This window comes from Nuphar pumila, chromosome 14 (genome assembly GCF_984573655.1).
Source record: "Nuphar pumila chromosome 14, dmNupPumi1.hap1.1, whole genome shotgun sequence".
Taxonomy (NCBI): Eukaryota; Viridiplantae; Streptophyta; class Magnoliopsida; order Nymphaeales; family Nymphaeaceae; genus Nuphar; species Nuphar pumila.
The window spans coordinates 7469499-7491452 of record NC_143262.1 but is presented as its reverse complement, the minus strand read 5'-3'; the positions used below and the strand labels follow the sequence as shown (position 1 = coordinate 7491452).

Here is a 21954-nt window from a genome sequence, read left to right as displayed (position 1 = left end):
GGGGGACAACAGGCCCCCACCTCACCTCGTTTGGATCAGGGATGAAGGGCATGAAACGGGGATGGAGGTGGGGATGAAGGTTAATATCTATCCCCGTGCCATGATGGAGGTGGGGATAGACTTACGCTTTTCCCCACCCTGCCCCAATCCTCGCCTTGCCCCACCGCACCCTGTCCTCAATCCTTCAATCACTACAAGAAATCTGTGGATTAGCGACAGTCGTAATCCATCGTAAATCCATCGCTGAACAGTTTAGCGACAGATAACTTTCATCGCAATTTCCTAATTGCTAATTAGCGACAAAAAATATTTGTCGCTACATCTGTCGCTAATTTGCGATGAATTAACGAATGTCATGATTCATCGTAAGGTCATCGTTAATCCACAGAGATTTGGTTTTACGACGTATTACAATTTGTCGTAAAACATCGGCCGATTTAGTTTTCTGACGAATAAATATTTGTCCCTAATCCGTCGCTAAATTAGAGGCCGATACTAATTAAAGACGGATAATATCCGTTGCTAATCAGTCGTAAAAAATAAAAAAATAAAAAAATAAAAAAATAAAAAAATTTATTTGAAATATAAATATTGAGAAAAAAATTTCGTTATACAATTTATATATCATGTGTATAAAAAACAAAATACACATAAAAAATACATATACAAAGCAGCTGAAACAAATTTAACACAAGATACAAGGTGAAAAAATTTATCGATCCACTATAATCCTCCTCAAGTTCTAATTATTTATAAGTGAACATTTGCAAAGGGTTTTTTTTTAAACAACAAGAAGGTGCAACAAATTCAACACATTAATCTAATCATCGCCAAGATTCTGAGCATCATCTTCTTCATTGTCTCGATCTGCCCCTTCATCCATGCATCCATCAGCTCCTCTATGCTGATTATCTTCAGCATCCTACAAGAGAAAAAAAAGGTTAGGATTGAAAAATAAAATGTAATGAAATAAATTATATGCAATGCAGCTAATCTAAGGCAATCAAAGTAACATGAATAAATTACACATAGACTAGCTAGCAATAAAGTGAAGGACATTAACAGAATTCAGATATGTGTTCTAAGGCTGATAGAAAAAAATTTATAGTGATTCAATCATGCAGATATGTGTTCTAAGGTTGTCAAAAAAATATCATAGTGATTTAAGCATGCATATATGTGTTATAAGGCTGTCAAATAAATATCTTTTGTATCACAATCATGCTTATATATGTTCTAATATTGTCAAAAAACTTTCATAGTGATTCAATTATGTATATATGTGTTCTAAGGTTGTCAAAAAACTTTCATAGTGATTCAAGCATGCATATATGTGTTCTAAGGTAGTCAAACAATTTCATATTAATGAAATCATGCTTATATATATGTTCTAAGGTTGTCAAAAATATTTCATAGTGATTCAATTATGCAGATATGTGTTCTAAGTTTGTCAAAAAACTTTTATAGTGATTCAATCATGCATATATGTGTTATAAGGCAGTCAAAAAACTTTCATAGTGGTGGAATCATGCTTATATGTGTTCTAATGTTGTCAAAAAACCTTCATAGTGATTCAATCATGCATATATGTGTTATAAGGTAGTCAAAAACTTTCATAGTGATGAAATCATGCTTATATGTATTCTAATGTTATAAAAAAACTCTCATAGTGCTTAAATCAAGCGTATATTTGTTCTAAGTTTGTCAAAAAAATCTCATAGTAATTCAAGCATGCATATTTGTGTTCTAAGGTTGTCAAAAACTTTCATAGTGATGAAATCATGCTTATATGTGTTCTAATGTTGTCAAAAAACTCTCATAGTGATTCAATCATGCATATATGTGTTCAAAGGTTGTAAAAAAACTTTTATAGTGATTCAATCATGCATATATGTGTTATAAGGCAGTCAAAAAACTTTCATAGTGATGGAATCATGCTTATATGTGTTCTAATGTTGTCAAAAAACTTTCATAGTGATTCAATCATGCATATATGTGTTATAAGGCAGTCAAAAACTTTTATAGTGATGAAATCATGCTTATATGTGTTCTAATGTTGTAAAAAAACTCTCATAGTCCTTCAATCAAGCATATATGTATTCTAAGGTTGTCAAAAAACTCTCATAGTGATTCAAGCATGCATATATGTGTTCTAAGATTGTCAAAAACTTTCATAGTGATGAAATCATGTTGTATGTATTCTAATATTGTCAAAAAACTCTCATAGTGATTCAATCATGCATATATGTGTTCAAAGGTTGTCAAAAAACTTTCATAGTGATTCAATCATGCATATATGTGTTCTAAGGTAGTCAAAAAAACTTTCATAGTGATGGAATCATGCTTATATGTGTTCTAATATTGTAAAAAAACTTTTATAGCAATTCAATCATACATATATGTGTTATAAGGCAGTAAAAAACTTTCATAGTGATGGAATCATGCTTATATGTGTTCTAATATTGTAAAAAAACTTTTATAGCAATTCAATCATACATATATGTGTTATAAGGCAGTAAAAAACTTTCATAGTGATGAAATCATGCTCATATGTGATGAAATCATGCATATACTAGCTTGAAATCTAACGACATGAAACAAATGATAAAAAACTTTCATGCCTGACAGACACCTGCAAATGAAGTTTCTCTGTCTTAAAAAAAGCTGCACAACTCATTACGGACAACGTCAAAAATTGCTTTATGTAAATAATCATGCACTATGTCCTTAACAAGCTGGCAGACACCATCCCAAGAATTTGCTGGGTCAATCGAACGCTTGGAGTTGATGCTGGTGGGAGAACTCTGAGAACCCTAGCTAGAGGAGGCAATGACTGGTGTGATGTTCATATTACTCCCAAACCCGAACACACGACCCTTTTTTGGTTCACCGATTGAGTCACCCATGCTGCAGGATTAAAAGGCGGATGTTGAGTGGAGTCATCGCCATATCACTCTACCATCTGCTACTCGTATGACTCCTATAAAGTAATGATTATAGTGTAGATTAATAATTAAGAATTACAATATTCATAGTAATTTGTATATTATAATATTTATTAATATAATAAATACATACCATTGTTCCTCTCGCCTTCTCTGATACAAATTCTTCCGTGGTCTTACGTTTATATGTTTCAACAAACACATCCTTATAAGGCACAATGCCTCCTTTTTCTGCTTTCTGTAAGGTTAAATGATAAAAAACTTATTTAAAAAGTATGCAAAAATACTTATAAATTTGACAATATATATATTGATGAGTTACCATTTTCTTCAGGTGGCTCTTAAAAGTCCTAGATCCACCTGTGTGCAGATGGGCATTGAGCATCTTTGCTCAGTTTTGTTCAGCCTTTGTTGAGCGATTTTAAAATTCATGTCCCACCCACTTATCCCACATTGCATCCCAAAAATCTGACCTGATAGTAGGAGGGCCATGACCCTTCCACTGTAGTGGATCATCTATTCCACCAGATGCTTTTATTGTTGCAGTCTTCATATTGTAATATAATAAATTCTCAATAGCATTAAAGAGAAAAATATAAATAAAAATATACCTTCCAAATGGGTATATCCACCGATATTGCACAGGATCACCAACCCTAAGTTCATATGGCAAATGTATGATCACATGTTTCATAACATCAAAAAATGCTGGCAAAAATATCTTCTCTAGCTGATAAATAGTAGTGACGACAGAATCCTCAAGATTTTTTACCTCAGTTACTACAACTTCTGATGCACACAATGTTTTAAAAAATCTACTCAACTCGGATAATACCTCTCATATAGGTTTGTCTAACATATCATGAAATGCTAGGAGAATCAACTGTTGCATAATGACATGACAATCATGGCTCTTCAACCTATATAATTGTTCCTCGTCTATCTTCATAACCCGAGCAATGTTAGAGACGTATCCATCTGAAAATCTCAATTGTCTCAACCATTAACATACCTGCTTTACTTGATCTGGTCCAAGCACATACCTTGTCTTTGGTTTCAGTACTTTGCCATTTTACTCTTTGAGTTCCAATTTTGGTCTTTTACATATTACTTTTAAATCCATACGGTCCTTCAGATTATCCTTCATTTTCTTTTTGACATTCATTACCGTATTGAACACATTATCAAACACATTTTTCTCCACATGCATCACATCCAAATTATGTCGTATCAATAAGGTCGACCAATATGGTAGTTCCCAAAATATAGATTTCTTTGTCCAATTATGATCCTTCCTAAATCCAAGGAAGGATGTCAAACTACAAGCATCTGTCAGTCCATATGGAAAGTATCACAATCATCTTAAAATCTTTATGCCAGACAACCGTGTAGGTGGACCTTCTATTTCAGTTGTGCTTGCTCGGAACACATTCCTTTGTCGTCGGAATGGACGGTCGTTGGGTAGAAATCGATGGTGACAATCAAACCAGCACAACTTCTTTGCATGCGCCAATCTAAACGATTTTGTATCCTCCATGCAGTACAGACATGCCAACCGCCCATGTGTGCTCCAACCAAATAACATAGCATATGCAGGGAAGTCACTGATTGTCCATAGAACAATAACCTTTATATTAAAATTTTGTTTTTTGTGGTCATCAGACGTGAGAACACCGTCATCCTACAATATTTTCAGTTCATCAATCAATAACCTTAAATATACATCAAGATTTTGGCCCGGAGAGGTCGGACCAGAGATTAATAGAGACAAGAAAAGATTTTAACGCTTCATACACAAGCTTGGAGGAAGGTTATATGGGGTGATAAATACTGGCCAACACGAGTATGGAGTTGATCTACCCCCAAATAGATTAAATCTATCTGTACATAAACCGAGACTAACATTTCTCACTTTCATTGCAAAGGTCTGATGAGTACGATCAAAGTGCTTCCAAGCTTCCACGTCAACAGAATGCGTGATCTTGTTTTCATCATGTCGAACTTTATTTGCATGTCATCTCATGTGTTTAGTTGTCCTCAAAGACATACAATTGTTGCAATCTAGGAGTGAGAGGGAAGTAGCAGAGCGACTTGTATGACACTTCTTTTGGCCTCGTGCTACTATTGCCTCTTGTCTTTGGCTTGAACCAAGGATGCCCACATGCTGAACATGATCTGCTATTTTCTTGATCTTTGAAATACAACATGTAGTGATTTGGATAAGCATCTATCTTTTGATACCCCATACCTAAAGCGTTGACCAAAACCTTCACACGATAGAAATTTTATGGCAATTTCTCATCTTTGGGCAACATACTCTTCACAATAGAGCACAGACAATCAAAACATGATTGACTCAAATTATACTCAGACTTCAAATTCAGTAGTTGAAGAACTGCAAACAAGATAGTGTGACTCTCGCAACCATTCCAAAGTGGCTCATCAGCATCTCTAAGTAAATAATAAAATCTACTAGCTGCATCATTTGCTACTTCTTTCTCTACCCCAGTTGGTACATCACTAAGACCCATAGTAGAACCCAGTTTTGGTCCTGCAACATCAAATATGAAATCCACATATGGATTATCGTGCATCAAAATTGTTCCAAAATTCTTTACCATAAAGCGTTCAATTCTGATAATCACTCACAAAACCCTTCTTGTATAGGTGATGTCTAACGCCATGAGGTTCTACAAATCGATTGTTCTTACACATCGTGTAGGGGCACCTGATCTGACCTATGAGATCCACTGTACTGAAACTTGCCATTGCAAATTCAATAAAAATGTCAACACCATCCATATATTCAAGCGATACCTTATTGTCAACTATTCTATGATACATCCATTCACAGTTTGCAGTCATGTTGTTCTATGATATTACAAATATTATCCTAACCAGTCAAAAGAGAATCATAAGAATGCCATGATGAAAAAATATCTAATTTATCATGCATTCATGGTGGATGTAATGATTTGATATATATATATATCACACACACACACACACACACATATATATATATATGATGTCATTCAATCACAAGAACTATGATGCATGCATTGATAACTTAATATTTTTATGTGCAAAACCATTCATTTGAAGCATATTTAAAGCATTGATAACTTATCATTCATTTTCATGTGCAAACCCATTCATAACATGATACATTCATTTGAAGCATGTTTTCATGATACAATTTCACATGAAAGGCATAATCAAATTGAAAATAACTTCATGTAAGCATGGATACAGTCACATCAATCATTACAATACATTTAAATCATTTATATCAAAACAATGTCAAATATGTACCTGCAACAAATATACTCTAATATACCGTTAACTACTACCATGGCTAACATGGAATCCAAACTCAAAAAATAAGCACACTTCTATTTTCATACATTAAAATCATGCTCAGCATGATTTCCGAACTCCATCAAAGCAGTCCTAGATATCCACAACTAAGTGAGTGTGTGAACAGAAAAGCGTTGCATCCAAAAAATTAAATAACCTATTATGCGCTTGCATCACTTACTCACCACGGGTATTTACCCGATTTGTATGCTATTGCCTTTGCATTTTTTTCTTATTTCTTTTTGTATTGCATTTTTAATTGCATGCGATGCTTAGTACTAAGCATCACGCAATTAGCTCAACTACATACCTGCAAAGCACATTTATATACGACAAGGGTAGCAACCCATCAAGAAGCGGCAGGGGCTCCGCCACCGCCTGGCAGAGAGAGACAATATACCTGTAGACTCACCGACGAAGGGGATCCGATCGCGGGTCGACTGAGGGTCGAGGCTACCAGAATAGGAGGATGACAAGGTCACCGACGTGGGTCAGGGGAGATTTTAAAAAAATAGCTGATATTTGCAAAACCGTCTCCTCCCCTACCTGCCCCAACAACCTGACAAAAAAAGGGAGCAGAGGCGCAACCCCTGCCTTCCTGTCAAAAGGAAAGGAAGAGAGGAAGGGGCAGAGGGGTGTCGCCCCCCCTCCCCTGTCTGCCTGAAAAGGGAGCAAGCCCCTCCCTTGCTATCAAAGGAAACAGGGAGGGGCTTGGCCCCTCCACTGCAAAAAGAGGAAGCAGAGAGAGGGGTGGGCTCAGTTGCCAGGCCGAGCCCGACCCCAACCTCGACTGAGAGGGAGATGGGCTCGGCTAACTGGTCGAGCTCGACCCCATTGGAACAGAGAGAGAGAGAGAGAGAGAGAGAGAGCAGGGAGGGCCTCCCCCTCCCCCATCAAAAAGAGAGGACAGAGAGCGAGCAAGCAGGGAGGGGCGACACCCCTCTCGTTGAAATCAGGAGACAGAAGTTGGGGTTACATCGAGCCAGCAAGGTGAGAAAGGGCGGGGCCAAGAGAGGGGCAGGGGCATCAACCCCTGCCAGAAATAAAAAAAGGGCAGGGGCATCGGCCCTTGCCAAAAATAAAAAGAGGGGCAGGGGCATCGACACCTGTCGAAAATAAAAGTGGGGCAGGGGCCGATGGCTCCTGTCGGACCAAGAAGAAAAAAAGGGAGGAGGGGGGGGGGGGGTGTAAGGGCCAAAGGCCTCTGTGGCTCTTGAAAAGGAGGAGGCAAGGGCCAATGGCCCCTACCGCCTTCAAAATAAAATTGGGGTAGGGGCCATTGGCCCCTGCCGGATTCTGAAAAATGAAGCAGGGGCCAAAGCCCCCTGCCAGAATCTCTAAAACAGGCGGAAGGGGGGGGGGGGGGTCTCGACCCCTTTCGCCGACCTGCTAGGTGAAAGAGAGAGAGAGAGAGAGAGAGAGAGAGAGAGAGAGAGAGAGAGAGAGAGAGAGATAAGGGGAAAGAAGAAGGGAAGGGAGGAGACGTACATACCTGGGGGAGGAGGTTGCCGACGTCGGCAGACGAGCAAGAGGGAAGGAGAGAGGAGACGAGCAAGAGGGGGCGAGAGAAAGGTTGGATGACCAGCGAGGTGGTGTCGGCAAAGCTGCCGGAGAGGGAGGTTGTCACCGAAAGGGGGAGAAGGGAGGGCGAGCAACGAGGCGAGAGAAAGGGCGGGGGTGTGCGATGAATGAAATAGAAAGGGAAAAGAAAGGGGCTCGCATTTGGATTTTACAGGAAATTTAGCGACGATAAAATTCCGTTGCAAACACTGTCATAAATTTGCAATGGAGTAGCGACGAAAAAATAGTGTCGCTCATCCGTCGCGAAGTTGCGACGGAGTGTGAGACAAAAATTTTTCGTCCCAAATTTACGACGGTGTTTGCGATAGAATTTTTTCGTCGCTAATTCCGCAACTAATTCCAATTTTAGAGACGGATAGTTTTCTCTCGCTAATCCATCACAACTTTGCGACGGATTATTTCTGTCACAAATTTCTATCGCTAAATAACATTTTTCTTGTAGTGAATGAATGACTATAGACTATGGGGAAATGGGTCCCCACCCCGCCTCGGCCTCGTTTGGACCGGGGATGGAGGCCTTGAAACGGGGATGGAGGCGGGGGTTAAGATTAAAATCCATCCCCACATGGAGATGGAGGCAAGGATGGAGGTTCGGATTTTGAAACGGGGTGGAGGTGGAGACCTTGTCCCCCATCCCCACCCCGGTCCACTGCCATCCCTACCTGCAACGTCCCAACACAGGGTGATGTGCACTAGCGAGCCCCCGTTGGTCACCAGGAAATACACAATTTTGACCTTGTGGCAAGGGATGTCCCTTGTGGATTTTGAACTCTTGATGTCTCTTCAGCTTGGTGACGTTGACAAGTTGCCCCTACCAGATAAGCAGAGCCTTTGTAGGCAAAAAGGCAATGAAAGGTAGCAAACCATAATAATATAGTATACAATAATAATTTCAAAATAAAAATGGGACATTTTCTTCTTATGCCAATTTGGCAGCAAATGCACAAATTCGGAGAGAGAGAGAGAGGCCTTTCATCACTTAAATAGGGGAATTTACATAAAAAAAAATAGAAAATTGGTATAACTATCGTTGGTAATAAAGCAATTAAAAGTATAAGTGATTATGCTTCTTAATCTTTATAATGTGGCATATCCATGTCATTCTAAGTGTACGCACATCTGTATCATCTTTTTACTTGCCTCTTTTACTTCTGTGATTTTTTCTATAATTATCTTTTACCTATTTTTTATCTTATCTGGCACATAACTTTGTAGTTATTTTTTTGTGGTTTTTGTTGTTATGCAAATCGATCAAGCGTGGCGGCTGCCTACTAAGCTTCTTTATTCATTTACAGATATAAAGTTTGGACTTGAGGCTTAATACAAAAACTATATGGGCGTGCATGATTTTCTACTTTTTCAAGTATCATATTATTATTTATTTGTTGTCTTCACCTAATCACTGTTTTATACCGCGAGACAATGAGGCTTATCTAAGTAAAAAGTAATTGTTTTTTATGGGCTATTAATAGATAATATTATCTGTTTTAGGTAGTCTGCGTAGCAAAGGCTCAAGTCTTTGGATATTATTCGTTTAAAAGTGTTCTAGTGGTCATTTCTGTTGTCTTTAATTTAAATAAAAATCATCATATTAGTCCTGAATGTGATTGGTCTCTCCTATATATATATATATATAGCGAGAGAAAGAGAGTGTGTGTGGTAGCTGCCTGATGCTTTTGTGCCTGACGCAAATGGACGTGCATTGAGTGTTTATCGTGCGTGCATGATGGACGCTCAGGGCATGCCTTACGTAAAAGCACAATTCTTTAAATCTGACAATGCAAATGTGTTCTACATACTTGATTTTATAGAAATCTACTCTTGGATCATCTGATTCCGATACACATGTAGGTTAAGATTTAAAAAAATTGGTCTAATATTTTTCCTACATATTAAAGGCTTAAAAAATTATATATTTTTATCCAAAACACATTATCCAAGTATCTTATCCTCGACCATGCAAAATACATCTTTATCGTTAGATTTAAGAAAAACTTTTCAAAACCTTGATTAGCTGAGCGGTTAACTAGAAAAGTGGTTAGCATCTACCACCTTATATGTATGGGTTAATATTTAGTGCTATTGAATATACAAAGCTATTGAACTGTCATGTTTAAGCTCTATCGACTCAATCTGACTACATAGATGTGTTCAACAAGGTTTGTTTGCTATGGGTCAAACCTTTGATTGTCTTGGTTTAATCTGAAAGTATGTGTTTTTTCGGGCTAGATCAAGGCAAACCTTATCACTAAATGCTCATTGGCTGGTCGTCGGTTGGTAAAACCCTTACAATTATTTGATTCAAAACTCAGTTTTTACTAAACAAACATTGTAGATCACAAGTATAAACTTTGATATAAAAAAAAAATCTAAAAAATATAAAATGTGGTGATTTATACTCAATAGTTTTGTGCCTTCAATAGAATCAAATATTAACCTTATATATAGGGTTAATATTTAGTGCCTTTGAATAACCAAATTATATGAAACTATTAAGCTAAAAATTATAAGTTCAAGCTTTATCAACTCAATCCAACTCAATCTGACTAAGTAGATGTGTTCAAGAATGTATGTTTGCTAAGGGATCAAGCTTTAGATCGTGTTGTTTGAATCAAAAAATATTATTTTTTGAGTTATTAAATTTTAGTGCATTGTAGACCATTCATTTTTTAAGCCCTTAGAAAACACAATCATACGATTCAAAACCCATTTCCCACTAAACCAACATTATAGGTCACGTTCATAGAATTTAATTTACAAAAGAAAGACAAAGCATATGATTTTCAGCTCAATAGTTTCGTATAATTTGGTGACATCAAAGGCACAAAATATTATATAATATCTAGAAAAAATATATGATGGTTTTGTACCATAATACCATATATGGTGGTACAAACTCTTGTTTGCATAGATTTAAGCCACTAAATGATAAATCTAACCTTATAGATGTGTTTAGTATAATTTATTTATTATATAAAAAGGTTTTATCATGATTACCACATCATAATATTTCATTTTTGAGATGGTGAAAATCAACTGTTCACAATTCATGAAAATAAAAGTTGCTTAAAATGATATAAAATATAATATTTGAGTCAACTTTAACACATACAAATAATAAATTGCATAAACTAAACATGCTCCAATGGCTAGTTTTTGTATACTTAGATCTATGTAAATCAAGTGTATACATAGAAGCTCCCATATATATATAAGAAAATTAGTAGCTTGCACAATTTTACCATCCTCAACATAATTGCAAGTATTTTTGTCGAACCTAAATTTTCAGATGTCTTTGTTATTGCCTGTTCACTAAATTTATTTTTTGAATTAAATCAATTCAATTAAAGAATTTGTTTTTTGATAATTAAATTTTAGTGCAATATAAGAGAGAGAGAGAGAGAGAGAGAGAGAGAGAGAGAGAGTTGCCTTTGCCACATATCATTTGTACCAAAGCACCGGGAGATGAGAAAAGCATGATGGGGAGCAACAATTTTTTGTCGCGAGGCATTTATGTACTTGATGGCGTCGCTTTAAAGGGTGACGTCCTCCGTCGATTTGGGGTCAGCTTTCGCCGGTCAATGTAAAATTCTCGCGATAAATACGATTTTTTTTTTCGCTATGCATTTCTCCGAAGAAATCTCACGCAATGTCTCGGTATTCAAAATTTTATTAATGTTGCCTACCGGCGGGACACGGCCGGGCTGGGCGACGGACGGAAAAGACGTGGGAGAAAGAGGACTGATCTGGACTCCAATTTCGACGGCCCGGATTTTTAGTGGGAACGTCACGGCATTAAACGTTGACTGTAGCAGTGATTAAAGACGTTTTAAAATATTCGAAGAGAGAGAGAGAGAGAGAGCGCTTCCCCTTCCAGAATCGACAGAAATTTTTCGCTTCTTTCGTTGCTTCTTTTTTTGCTAGATCCTGTGAAGCGACAGGAGTTAGGGCTTGGAGAGAGGATCGTCTTATCTCCGTCGTTTTTCCGGCAGTTTGCCATGCGTTCGTCGTCGGATTGGTGGATTTCCGGCCGTCGGAAACTGGCTTGACGGGGAATTCGGTTTGTTTCATGACCTCGTCTTTTGGTGAGATATTGCTTCCCTTTTTCTCCCTTTTGCCTCGTTGAAATCTCTCTCTCTCTCTCTCTCTCATACACGCGCGCGAGCACACACGTTCAACTGTAGATCGGGAACGATCAGGGAAGAAAAGAATCATCTTCCAAGGGATTTGAAGATATTTGCTTAAAAAAAAACAATTTTTTAGTGAAAACTGTGTTTTTTTATTGATTCTGAGAGGAATTGGTGCTGGAGAATTACGTTTTGTTTGACTGAAGCTTGCAGGAGTGTACGATCTAGGGGTATTTGTGTTAAGCAAGAGATGAAGAGAAAACTGGATTTCGTTTTTTTGGCTATCTTCCGAAAGTTTCAGATTTGTTCGTGGACAAATAGTAAAAAAAACTCTCGAGGTTGCGTCTTGTTGAAGTTATCTATCTGTTCTGAATGAATCGATTTGTTCTAGACGACAGATTATCCAGTGATATTTAGGAGTCTTATTGGCTTATGATGTCTAATGGACACTGTTTGTTTTGATGCTTTGCTGGTGAAGTTATCTATCTGTTCTTGATGAATCGATTTCTTCTAGACAACAAATTATTCATTGAAATTTAGCAGTCTTATTGGCTTATGATGCTTTTATATATATATATATATATATATATATATATATATATATATATATATATATATATATATATATATATATATATATATATATATGGGTAAATATTGGCTACTAATGAAGGTACAGAACTAACGAGTAGAAATCAGTTTTTAATTCAAAAATTTCTGATTTTTTGTAGACTAAATGTTACGGATGTGATCTACATGGTTTGTTTAGTAGGAAACTTGTTTTGAATCATGTGATTATGACAAGTAATTGTGTTTTCAAAAGGGTTAAAGAATCAACGGCCCACAATGTGCCAAAATTTCATAACTCAAAAGATCACATTTTTACATCAGAAAAGCACGATCCAAGGCTTGATCCTTGGCAAACAAACCATGCTAACACATCTATGTGGTTAGATTGAGTCAATACAACTTGCACCTATGATTTCTAGCTCATTAGTTCATTACCTTCATTAGTAGCCAATATTTGACCCTATATATATAGATAGATAGATAATACTTGCACAGGATCACTATGACATTATCCAAACCGTGTAATATTCTTATCCAGACCATGCTCTTCTTGCTCTTCGGTAAAACAATGCTAATATGAGAAACCAGTGAATGGTGGATTTTAGTAGTACATCAAAGGCATGTACTACTCGGTCTCTTTCCGCTGCTACAAATCTTGGACTTTTTTTTTAATATGTGCCATTTCTTACTTTTGCAACTTTGATTGTGGTGATCTTATGTTCCTTCCTTCTTATGAGAGTAAGTTTGAGTGGTCCCTAGTATTTTCATTATTTGCTATCTATGTTTTCTCATTGCTAATTTTATGCATGTGCAGGGCTGCAGCTATGTATTACTTCACTGGTTTCTATTAACTGATCCGTGGAAAGACAATTTCAAACTTCATGAACTCTCCAATAGCACATTTTGTGACCTCGGGACAGATGGGTTTGTATGAAGCGAGCCATCATCAGTGGGGAGAATCATTTAAAGCTGATAACGGCCTTAATACAGGCACATCTATGATTTTCGAACCAGATTCTAAAGCAGAATTCATGGTGTGATAGTGATCCTTAATTTTCCTTGGCTATTCTAATTGATGTTGGTTTTCCTTGTTTCTGCATTACATCTTATTTATGTGAATGGTTTTCTAGTCAGAAAATGCACTACATGGGACAGTGGAAACTTCCAAAAGCTCTGATCAAGAGACAAATAAACCTAGTGATAAGGTGAGCTTGTCACTGTTGAAGATTTGTTCTATTTTTTCTTTAACACAAAGGTTTGTAGGTTTTGTCCCAGCATATGCAAAAACTCATTATCTTTTTTAGTTTGACACTGCTAGTTGAACACACCTGATCCAATTAGCTTTTAATTGGTCAAACCATATCATATTAAGAATTCTAGTTTTTTTATCTCATTACTTCGCATGTAGCCCTGGGGTTGGGCTACCCATTTTCTTTTTCAACCTTTTTCTTATTCCTCTGTTCTTAATTTAGAAAATTCCCTATAATGAGTCATGGTTCTTCCAACACTGGAACTGGTTATACAAATTTATATTTTACACAGGTTAACTGTTTTTAGTTCCACTACTTGAGATGGAACCTTTTGAAGGAACTGAGTGCATTTGTTGTTTTCCGAGGAACATCTTATTAGATTTTTCTCTTCATTTCCTGAAGTCTGCATACTATATTAATCTCGGCAGTTTCTTGCCTTCTACAGGTATTTGTAAAATGTTTCTTTTCATGTTTTGCTTGTTGGGTGTCAATAGTATTTATTTCTATGCTTTGTTTGTTGGATGCAACTGAGACAAAGAAACAGTTACCGGTTTCCTTTTTGAAAGGATGGTAACTACCATTTATCTATCTAAAATTTGATCACATTTACTGGATTAAATTTTTGGCAAAGGTATTTCTCGGCAATTGCATAGATCTTATTCAAATTAGATGTTTTAAGCTCTGCTTTTCCACCCATGGAGGACTGAAGGTCCCTGAAAGATCCTTGCAGCTTATATTTTCAAACTTTCTATTGCTTAAGTAAACCCTTCCTATGTTTTTTCTTGGTAAATTCTGGAGGTGAAATGCAGAACCAAAACAAATTTTGTACTTCCACTTCAAAAAGTGTCTTCATTACCTATTGACTTACCATGGTCCTTGTATTGTTGGGTATTCAGTGCTTTTTGAACGCTTTGTTACTCTTTCACCAAAAGAATCTCTTAAATCTTGATCTACAAGCAAATTCCTTTTTCTTTTTTCTTAACAAGTGAACAGATTTCTTTTCAAGGTGATTAGAGATTATGTGTTTTCTAAAGTTTCTGGCACAACCCTTGCTGTTGCATTCCAGTGCAAGGCATAACCATGATGCTTCAGTGATTTTGTGTTCAAATGAACGAGGTATATTTGGTAAATGGTGTGTGTGTGCAAGTACCCATGCGTATGTGTGTTGTTTTCATGCTCGCATGCATTTGTCATTCTTTTCCTGTGTTAAAATGTTTTTAGCAGGTAACATTTTGATTGGATGACTTTTCTTTCATTCTTCAGAATTTTCTTTTAATGTGTCTATTTGTTCCTTCAGTTATGAAAGCTTTCACATCACCCAATCTATTCCAGTCATTATTCATATGATTTTACCTTCATGGACTTTGAAATGCAATTAATGTTACCATCCTTGCTGTGTGAATAAAATTGGCAGTTCATTATTCACATATTAAAGTTACAATCCAATGTGATTATGAACATTGTTGCAGTTTCTTTTGGATAACATTTGTTTTATCTATAATGTTTGGTCATGCTTTCTATGCTCATATCCACACGTACAGATGTTAAGGCGTTTAGCACAAAACAGAGAGGCTGCTCGAAAAAGTCGTTTACGAAAAAAGGTATCTGACACAAGCATATCTTCCTGAAAGATTGTTGCAGCAAGATATGATGGTATTGGCACGATTCATGTCTAACCTGATACTCTTGTAATAGGCCTATGTTCAGCAGCTAGAGTCAAGTCGTTTGAAGCTGACACAATTGGAGCAAGAACTTGAACGAGCGAGACACCAGGTATATGGGGTTTCATGCATGGCTATATGTCTTTTAGTTTTTGATCTTTTTAATCAGATATTCTTTGTGACATGTTCATGCTATTCTACCTAATACAGGGTGCATACATTGGTGGAAATACTGGAGATTCCAATCATGGAGTTGCTGGAGCCATCAACACAGGTTTGCTGCTTCTGATCTTGGAGATGAAAATATTTTTTTTCTAAAAATAGAAATAAACACAAACTAAAAATAAATAATGGGAAAAATCTACACATTCCAAAATTTTCATGCTTGAATGAAAGTAATGTTTATGTTAACTCAACATTTCATGATAACTATTGCAATTAATCTAGCTCAAATATTTGCTTTAAAACCAAGCACCTGATCATGCACACACCATAGCCTGAAACCAGTAAATGAGAATGAAAAATGGTTCAAATGTTCCGAAATAATCTTAACATATAGAAATCCACTTTTACATTTGTACACCTTAATATCTTTTTAACTGCTTCCTTAGATTTTTTTTTCAAGGTTCCATTATTTTTGGAAGACCAATAACTTATGCTATAATGGTCGTTTTATTTGGTGTTTGGGACTACAATTAGTAGGAAACAAGGGGCGCTGGAATCTGAGGGTTGCTAATCCAATTATGTTACATAACATGTGCAGTTTGTGTATCTACTGTTTTTGAAAGAAATGGAACTTATAGCATGAAAATAAGAATATGAATACCAGAAACCCTGAAAGAACTATTTCTTGATATGCCCTCATCTTGGAAACGATATTAGTGCCCTTGTAAAATGGAGGAAAAGGAATAACAGTTAAAACAAATCATTTGCTATGTATTGAAACATATCTAAGTAGGTTATGAGTAGTTGTGGTTTGCTCTAGCAACTGGTATTCATCTCTCTCTCTCTCTCTCCTTCATGCACACACACGCAAGTGCTTGCTTATACACATGAGGATACCTTGTGGATTCTTTAATATTTTTAGTCTTTTAGTTCTGATTGGGTAACTATAGGTGTTGCAATGTTTGAGATGGAGTACATTCACTGGGTTGAAGAGCAAAACAGGCAAACTTCTGAGCTTAGAGCTGCTTTGCAAGCACATGTGACTGACCTAGAGCTTCGGATGCTTGTAGAAAGTGGTTTGGCACACTATGATGATCTTTTCCGTATGAAAGCATCAGCTGCAAAGTGTGATGTCTTTCATCTAATGTCGGGCATGTGGAGAACCACTGCTGAGCGCTTCTTTCTTTGGATTGGTGGATTTCGCCCTTCAGAACTTCTTAAGGTCTTCTGTTTTACTGCTCAAGCAAATCTTTTGATGATTTTTGCTTGTGCTAGCATGTAATGTACTATCTTATAGCTCTAGGTTGGTTTTGTATTGGTTAGTAATAGATTAAAATAGTCCTTTGGCACTCTCATTTGAGTTTATAGCTATGTTGCTTCTTTTAATACTTGGTTTCTTTATTACTTGAAACTTGTATTACCCAATATTGATTATGAAAAAAAATTGGTTTTTTATTTTATTGTATGGCATATCTTTTCCTTGGCCATATTCAATTTAGACACTAGTTAGCTAGGTAGTTCATAAGAAAGCTTGATTGAGTTGACAAAGAGCACAATGAAATATCCAATTGCTGGGCTTGTGAAAAAGTTGCTCACTGCCTTTCTACTGAAGGTGGAAAATTCAGCTTGCTTGAGCCTTGATCTCCATATGATACATTATTTTCGTGAATCTTTATGTTGGTTTACTGTTTGTTGCTTATGCTTCATGACCATTCCAACCTGTCTATATGATTGATTCAAGACCCTCTCCTGTGGTACTTTGCCCATGAATTGTGGGTCATTGCAGATTGCTCCAATCCATCCTTCACCTTTTCCCATCACTATCAGGTTACCTGAATCTCATACCATTATAGGTCCTCTTGTTTATAATCCCTTTTAAATCTGTAAATTACAACAGTCCTTATGCTCGACATGTTCTCGTCTTTCTTGTTCTCTGCATTTTGTTGTACACCTTAAACTGGTGACCATAATAATTAAATTCAATCCTCATTTTTATCATTTTAGGGTTCTTTCGTTGATGCTTTGGTATTTCCATGCAGAAGGTTGTAATTCTGTCCCTAATTAGAAATGTGAAACAAACCATCAAACGCTAAAGGCTAAAAGTTGCACAATCAATATCCTTTTATTTGCCTGCATGGGCAATCTTAGTATCTTTTTCGATATTTTTGGTTGTCGCCACTTCTTGTAATATGTAGATTTAGGCTCATCTCTTTTCCTTTTCAGGCATCTTTTTGGGCATTTCTGCATTTGTTTTCATTTGTTTCGTGCTGCTTGTGTGTGCTTTGTGCATCATTGCAAATGAGTTCAGGATAATTGGTTCACAGTCATCATTTCAGGGTGGTAATCCTCATTAAGTTTGCTACTCCAGTAGGGTGTAAAATATTGCACTTCTCTAGGCATTAGCGAGGGCTTAACTATGTTGTGAATGATAATAAACTTGGACAAGCTCGTTTTGTTGTCAGACTCAAATAGGAAACAGCATAAAACAGTTTCATACCTAAAAGTGTACACGTATAATGCTTTTTATGTATACAAAGGAAATCCATTGCACATGACAAAATTAAATAGATGACATTAATGATGACATGAGCTAGGAATTTTCATTTATTTCTTCTCCTTTTTGTTTCTTCATTAGTTAAGCTGGATGTTAAAGAGTACAATGTCTACACATTTACCAAATTATATTCTTATATGGTGTGAATGTAAAAATTGGGGAGGAGTTAATATAATTGACCCAGAACATTTTGTACTTATGCCAAATACTTCTGATTTGAAGTTCCTTATTGTGCACTCCTATGAAAGAAAAAAAAGGTTTCTTGTTGTGCATATTTTCATCCAGTGGTCTTTTGCCTTCTTTACATGTGACATGGGTTTATTGTTCTGCTGTCCTTATTTTCTGGTATGCAGATTCTTACTCCACAACTAGATCCTCTGACAGAACAACAAGTCATGGCCATCTGTAATTTGCAGCAGTCATCTCAGCAGGCTGAAGATGCTCTTTCTCAGGGGATGGAAAAACTGCAGCAAACTCTGGCTGAGACGTTGGTATCTGCTCCCCTAGGTGCATCAAATGTTGCAGACTATATGGGGCAAATGGCCACAGCAATGGGAAAATTGGAGGCACTTGCAAACTTTGTAGTGCAGGTGACGTTTCTTGCTTCATTTTTCATATGATGTGCTTTGAAGAGGTTTATGTTCTATGTTTCCTTTAAAGCCTGTTGTGCTTCGGTAGAGCACTTCTGAAAATTCATCAAGGATAGTTTATCCAAGGACAATATCCTGAGTACCTTTTATATCTTGGTGGATTATTGTGTCTAGCTTCATCTTTCTTCCATTTGCTGCTTTGCATTTGCATTCTTCATTTATGTCTACCAGAGTTTTAAATAATAGGAATTCTTTTTGCTACTCTCGTTAGTAGATATTTTGCTTTTGATTGACATTGAATTTCTGTATTACAGCTGTTGTTGTTAGATCAAAGTTCAATATTTTAAATATGGTTATGGTGAATCTGTTTAATGAATCCAGGTTGATAGGAAAAACCCAGGTTTATTGAGATTACTATGTTGCTTCTTTATGCATTTGGCTGTAATATGTGCATGGATGACTACATGCATGGTTTGCATTTTCCATGTCTTTGGACCCCGCACATTTTCAGTTCATCTCACAGCCCATCTGTTATTAGAAATTAGAGTTGTTTTGAAAGATATTGTTCCAAATGTCTTTTCGACCAGCTTCTGATTCTCCTGTTCCTAGTTCCTTTATTTGGGCATGTCATACTCGGACAACAGATTTGGGATCCACTTGATATATGATTGCTGAAGAATCCATTTTGGTCTGCTGCTCCTGCTTTCTGACTCCACCTGATAACTGAATACCTTTTTCTGTAGGTACTGCATACTTGATTCCATCCATAAATCCATAGTAATTCTCTAAGGGGTCATTTGTTTCATTCCCACCAATAAGAAAAGACTACATGGGAAAGGCATCCCATGATAGGAAGACCATCCCATATGTGAAAAAATGCATACCTAAATCCATTCACAAGTGTGTGTGTGTGTGTGTGTGTGTGTGTGTGTATGTGCGCATAGTAAATGCATGGTCAACGCGAAAAGAAACCCCTGATGACTGTGGGCTCCACAGGAAAATGGAGTTAGCATGTTTGTTTCACCTGCATAAGAAAATGGAGGGTTTCATACATAAACCCCCATTTGCATGTGTAAATTGTGAAACAAACGACCCCTAATAGGAATTTTGTTTCTCACCGGTTCTGTTCATGGTGTGAAAGCTCATTTTCCAGTTGTAATTTAGGAATTTAGTGTCTCTGAATGTGTATCTCATTTAACCTATGTCACCTGGGTACGGGTACTTCTAAGGGTACAACACGGCAATTCAAAAAAATGTGGGTACATGGACTAGTCTAAATATATACTGAAAATATATATTATATATCTAAAATATATATTATATCTAAAATATATACTGAAAATATATATTATATATTGAAAATATAATTTAATATAGGATAATATAGGACACGGCAAATGCTGTGTCCAGGTACCAGTACCCGTGTCGACACGGGTACGGCACCCTAAGTGCCGTGTTACGGTAACATAGCATTTAACAGTCGTACTTTGTAATTCGATGGATCTCTAGGGTGTATTTTCTGTAAGTCTACTGAAATATGTTTTGGCTTTGATAGCTATTAGAGAGCCACCTTGGTACTTCAAGATTTGTTAGAAATAAAAATACATGGGGACCTTGTGAGATCCACAAAAGCTGTGCTCGTTAACACCACCCTTTGCTGATTTACCAAGATCAGGCTAAAATGTAGACGGAACCATAAATTGGATCGGGATGGAACTTCATCCATGGGTATATGAGAATGACCTGTAAACCAAATCATTGGGGCATCCACCCTCCAAAATCTTATGCTCGATGCAGTACCTTGAGAATGGAGAAGATGAATCACGTTAAGCCTTTTTTTAACAAAAGAAGTCCCAGTCCTCTCTCCAAATCAAAATTTATGACGGTTTATAACAGAGAAGGTTTTTTGTTGACTTTTGTTTTATGAACGAGTACAATTGAGTGAATTTGATGTTGATAGTTCAGGACAAATGACGTAAGAGCTGAAATCATATTTTCAAAGAATTCTGCAGATTGGGGACTAGCCTGACTTTTAATGAGTGACATTGATTGGCTGAAAACTTATTTTCTTCATCAGAATCTTTATCTGGTCATCAATATGGATAACACCAAGCAATCCTCTCTGGAAATTTGAGGAGAAATGTAACCAGTATCCTTGATTATCAGCTGTTTGAGTCATTTGGTAAAATCCAACAGTGACGCCTCTGAGCTACATGAACTATATCAGATAAACTTTTCACTCCATCCATGTATACCACCATCTCTTAGTTGAACAAGTCATTCTGTAAACATGTACTTGTGCAATGAAGAATAGAAAGTCTCCAGACAACGAAAATCTCAAAACTCTTTTCCATGTATGCATGTGTGGTGGGGTGTGAGTTAACGAATGTTCTTTGATAAGTGCATAATCTTATTTTATCCTCTTGCTGCATTTTAGTAAACATATAAAATAAATGTTCTGAGGCTGACTCGTTGAAGCCTTGATTTCTTCCTACAGGCAGACAACCTTCGGCAACAAGCTTTGCAGCGCATGTATCGAATCCTAACAACCCGGCAAGCTGCTCGGGGCCTTCTCATCTTGGGTGACTATTTCCAGCGTCTCAGGGCTCTAAGTTCGCTTTGGACGGCTCGTCCACGTGAACCTGCCTAAACCAGCATTATGGTCTGCTGTCATTTCTCCCATGCCTCTTCCAGCTGTAACTTCTGTGAAGCATCAACTGAACTGAATAATGCATAAAAGGTTGCTGTCTGATGGACATTAAAAGATTTTTGTTCAAGGAAATATATAAAACAGTGGCTGCCAATTTTCATGCAGCATCTTTATCTAAAAGGAAGCTGTACATAGGTTTTGAGATGCCCCATGTCTTTGTTTGTATTTGTCGTCTGTATGACATAATTTGTATATTATAATGTTGCAGCTGTATAATGTTATTTTAGGAAGAGGCATTGTAAAATGCCGTGTATCATTGGACGCATGTGGAGTGCACGGTTGGAGGTTTCATAGTTCAAATCAAGTTTCTTTTTTTTTTTTCAAACCAAGGTCCTTTCATGGCACACCAGGCTAGGTGGTTCGACGTAAAGCTTTGAAGTTGAAGGAGCTCGAGAGTTCGATACCCAGGGTATGCATTCTTTGCCGCAAGCATATAAGCGA

The 21954-nt window shown here is 36.8% G+C and overlaps 1 protein-coding gene across 3 annotated transcripts; it reads left to right on the top strand.

The window, feature by feature from the left end:
- Positions 1–11729: 11729 nt before the first annotated feature.
- LOC149816228 (transcription factor HBP-1b(c38)-like) lies at positions 11730–21778 on the top strand. Of its 3 annotated transcripts, none has more exons than XM_089987673.1 (9): positions 11730–11971; positions 13398–13617; positions 13714–13788; positions 15375–15434; positions 15529–15606; positions 15705–15768; positions 16610–16881; positions 18567–18803; positions 21301–21778. In XM_089987673.1, the coding sequence occupies exons 2-9, from the start codon at positions 13465–13467 to the stop codon at positions 21451–21453; spliced, it is 1092 nt and encodes a 363-aa protein (XP_089843799.1). In that variant the 5' UTR covers positions 11730–11971; positions 13398–13464; the 3' UTR covers positions 21454–21778. The 3 variants fall into 3 exon arrangements, with proteins under 3 accessions (XP_089843799.1, XP_089843801.1, XP_089843800.1); XM_089987675.1 differs by having other exon boundaries at positions 11734–11971; positions 13718–13788; XM_089987674.1 differs by having other exon boundaries at positions 11734–11971; positions 16730–16881.
- The last annotated feature ends 176 nt before the right edge of the window (positions 21779–21954 follow it).